Source organism: Rutidosis leptorrhynchoides, chromosome 8, assembly GCF_046630445.1.
Source record: "Rutidosis leptorrhynchoides isolate AG116_Rl617_1_P2 chromosome 8, CSIRO_AGI_Rlap_v1, whole genome shotgun sequence".
NCBI classification, from domain to species: Eukaryota; Viridiplantae; Streptophyta; class Magnoliopsida; order Asterales; family Asteraceae; genus Rutidosis; species Rutidosis leptorrhynchoides.
The window spans coordinates 323,343,178-323,347,133 of NC_092340.1; the positions used below are offsets into that span (position 1 = coordinate 323,343,178).

General features: G+C 33.8%; 1 protein-coding gene across 1 annotated transcript; it reads left to right on the top strand.

Moving 5' to 3' along the window:
• Nucleotides 1–346: 346 nt before the first annotated feature.
• On the top strand, nt 347–1,348 carry LOC139864472 (uncharacterized). Its single transcript, XM_071853056.1, has 2 exons — nt 347–540; nt 865–1,348. Exons 1-2 carry the CDS (start codon nt 347–349, stop codon nt 1,346–1,348), a joined length of 678 nt encoding a protein of 225 aa, XP_071709157.1.
• Nucleotides 1,349–3,956: the final 2,608 nt, after the last annotated feature.

Consider the following 3,956-nt stretch of genomic DNA (forward strand, 5'->3'; position numbering starts at 1 on the left):
CTATGGTTGTTACACCGCAAATATTTGATAGTATCCGGGTGGTTCAAGGTGAGGCCTTAGCACCCGAAAATGTGAAGAAGGAGGGAATTAAGGGCAAGTTGATGAATTTATGGTAGATTCGCGAGGTTTAAGACTTTTATATGGGAGAATTTGGGTGCCTTTACAAAGCATTGTAAGGAATAAGCTTTTAGAAGCGGCTCACAAGTCTAGATACTCGATACACCCTGTTGCTACAACAATGTATAGAGATTTAAAGAGAGACTATTGGTGGCCGTGAATGAAAACAGATATACTGAAGTATGTCTATAAGTGCCTAACTTGCCTTCAAGTGAAGGCCGACCACCAAATGTCGTACGGTAAACTTCAACCGCTTGAAGTCCCGGTATGGAAATGGGAGCATATCACCATGAATTTGGTGACTAAATTGCCTAAGACCCCTCGTCAACATGATGCGATATGGGTGATTGTCGATAGGTTGATCAAAAGTGAAATGTTTTTACCAATTAAAGAAGCTTCTTCTTCGGAAACTATGTCAAAATTGTATGTGCAAGAGGTTATAGCAAGGCATAGAGTGCTGTTTTCTATCATCTCGGACCACGATACGCGTTTTACTTCACGGTATTGAAGAATGTTTCAAGAAGAAATGGGGACTAAATTACATGTAAGTACTGCGTTTCATCCTCAAACATACGGTCAGAGTGAGAGGACCATTCAAACGTTGAAGGATATGTTAAGAACATGTGTGATATACTTTAGAGGTAGTTGGGATACTCATCTACCTTTAGTTGAATTCTCCTATAGTAATAGCTATCATTCTTCCATTGGTATGCCGCCCTATGAAATGTTATATTGATGAAAATGTAGGACCTCGGTATGTTGGGGTGGAGTGGGTCAAAGGGAATTAGGAAGCACTGAAATAGTGCTTCAAACAACTAAAATGATTGATCAATTTAGTGAGAGTTTGAAAATGGCTCAAGACCAAAAAAAATCGTATGCGGATAGGGGAAGGAGTCCGATAGAATTTCAAGTGGGTGATAAGCTAATGCTTAAGGATTCTCATTGGAAATGTATTATTAATTTTAGGAAAAGAGGTAAATTGGGTCCAAGATATATGGGACCATTTAAGATTATTTCAAGAGTTGGGAAAATAGCTTATCGTTTAGCCTTGCCCGAAGAATCAAGTGCAATTCATGACACGCTCCACATGTCTCAATTAAGAAAATGTTTGGCTGATGAATCAACGTATGTGCCACTTGATGACATTGAGGTGGACGAAAAGTTAAGGTATGCGAAAAAATCGGTGAAGATCTTGGATCAAAAGACAAAGCAGCGAAGAAATAAGCGGTGACTTTATTAAAGGTGCAGTGGGAATTTAGAAAGGGATCCTTGTGTACTTGGGAGCCGGAAGAATGGTTGATGAAATACTATCTGGTGTTGCATCAAAAGTAGTTCGCGAGGACGCAAACGGTCTAATGGGGAGTGAGTTGTGACATCTCAAAATTTAAGGTAATTACTTATAAGTATTTTTTTATGATATTAAATTTTTTAAGTTAAAGAATTTGGTAAAATAGTTAAATTTTATCAAGGACTAGTGATGCAAGTTAGATTAAGGGCCCCCATTATTATAGTTATGGCTAGGAGGGTAAAAACTGTAATAAGATCAAAGTTTACTCATTTGAAACATGGATGTAGAAGCGAAACTGGTATCAGTCACTTTATTCACACAATTGAGGGTATGTGTGGGTGTGTCAGACTTTTAGGAGAAGGAGAATAAGGAAAGGGAAAACCTAGTGATTCAAGTGCATGCAATCCTAACCTATAACAATTAAGTATATGAAAGCTATTGTGGAAGCAAGAACTTTATCATCATCTCTTTGTTTTGTTCTATTTGGGGTTTCCTCAAGAACCCTAGAATTTAAGTTATGAGTCTTGTTTACATCTTGATTATGATCAAAATGAAATTTAAAGTTAGGGTTTTCATAATGTTATAACACTTGAAGTGGGGTTTTGATTTAAGCTATGTCTATGATCAAATTATACTATATATTGTTATATGATGTGTTTGTGTAAGATTCTTGCATAAAAATGAAATTAAGTGATGTTACGGTGTATTTTTGAGTATAAACTTGCTAGAAGAACAAGTATTAGGAAAAAGATAATGGGTTTGATGTGTTAATGGTTAAAATCAAGTTAATGCACATAAGGTATTTGTGTATATGCCACAATGAAAATAGAACTATGATTTGAACAAAAACTTGTATGGAAAAGACTCATGAGCTAGTCATGAGGTATTTTAAAGAGAGAATCATGTTAAAGCTATAAGATTAGTTAATTGAGAGTAACCTAGTTTGTTTGAGTTATGAAAGTTATTAATGAGATTAGCATGCTTATAGGTGCTAATCAAAGAAAAGAAGTTGGATTTAAACAAGGAATAGTGCAAGAGCAAGGTGAGTTTATAAGGTGTAACTTGGATGGGTCAAGAGTGGCTTGCTCCCAGATTTCATCTGTGCAAGAGGGTAACGCCTAAGTTCACTATATAGTTAGCTTAGACACAACTATTACGTTTGCCTAATAGTGGTGTATATGGTTTGATGATTAGCTTTGGCATGAGTATTAAGTACGCTTAATAATCGCGTCTTTGGATGATGATTAGCTTAGACATAGTTATTAGGCTTGCCTAATAATTGTGTCTATGGTTTGATGTTAGCTTAGATATATTGTGGTGTCTATGTATGTATGTACTTATGGACGTATGTTAGCTTAGGCATAATTACTACGTCACCCTAGTAAGTTAAGTCTATGGTAGGATAAGAATCAGATCCGATATTTGTGAGCAACCCTCGGGTTGAAAGGTTATGAAAATGTTCATGTTTATGATATAAATTGATTTCCATTTTACTTGCCTATAACTCACTAAGCCTGTGGCTTACCCCCTATATATTGTTATGTTTATATTGGTTTAAAAGGACATCGCCAAGGTAAGGAACCGGTACAAAGTTAGAAGAGCATCGACATTTAGTAAGTGATGTACAAAGCGTAAAAAGACGAATTTACCCTCACATGCAAGGCACATTTCAAAGGCTAACAGATTTATTTAACGGCAGATTGACGGATGGATGCCGATTGCAAATTTTTGAAAAACAAAGGATTCTAAAGGCAAAAAACCCGAGAGACGCTATTAGCAATATAGAGTATAATACATGGATCAACGGAGCATAAAAGTCTAATTTCCTTCGATTTAGCACTAAGATCTTTTGGAAGAGAAGGGATATTGATGACAGTTTCTTAAACTGTTTATTATCTAGCCGTTACATTATATTACTATATTTAAATTATCAAGAAGATTAAGATAAGTATTAACTCATTGAGTATTGATTATAAAATAAAATAAGAATAAGAAATTATATGTATATAATAATATAAGAATAAAAAATAAGAATGATACTGAATATCTTTCCAATTTCAAGTTTACGGTTATATGTCCATGTATTTTACTTCGGGTAATTATGAATAAATTTATAAAAAAAAACTTTATAAAACAAATAATGTAAAATATCAAATACTAGTGAAATGACCAGTGAAATCACATGTTTGTTTAAACGAAATATATTTTAGGTATTAAGTGAATGTAAATGCTAGTCATTTAGTTAATGACCCGTGAAATCACGGATTCCGACTAAGAAACTGTCGTTGTACTTAACTATGTCAGAATAAATGAACTACATTTATTCTCCCACCACCCTCTTTCAATTTTCATCACAACTACTATTTTTCTTGTTATAAAAGCTTATATTACAACCTTTTATTGAAACATGTATTTCGCATACATATGCAACGTAGTTAATCCCGTAAAGAGAACCTATTTTGAATAATAATAATATAATAAAAATAATTATTATTATAATTATAATAATTAATAATAATAATAATAAAGTTTACTTAAAAATTGAGTATTG

What these genes read in the sequence shown, in the direction of transcription:
- LOC139864472 (XM_071853056.1), top strand. Translation starts at nt 347, where the DNA reads ATGTCGTACGGTAAACTTCAACCGCTTGAAGTCCCGGTATGGAAATGG. An exon ending in TCGGAAACTATGTCAAAATT is followed by an intron (nt 541 to 864) that starts GTATGTGCAAGA and finishes ATGAAAATGTAG; the next exon opens with GACCTCGGTATGTTGGGGTG.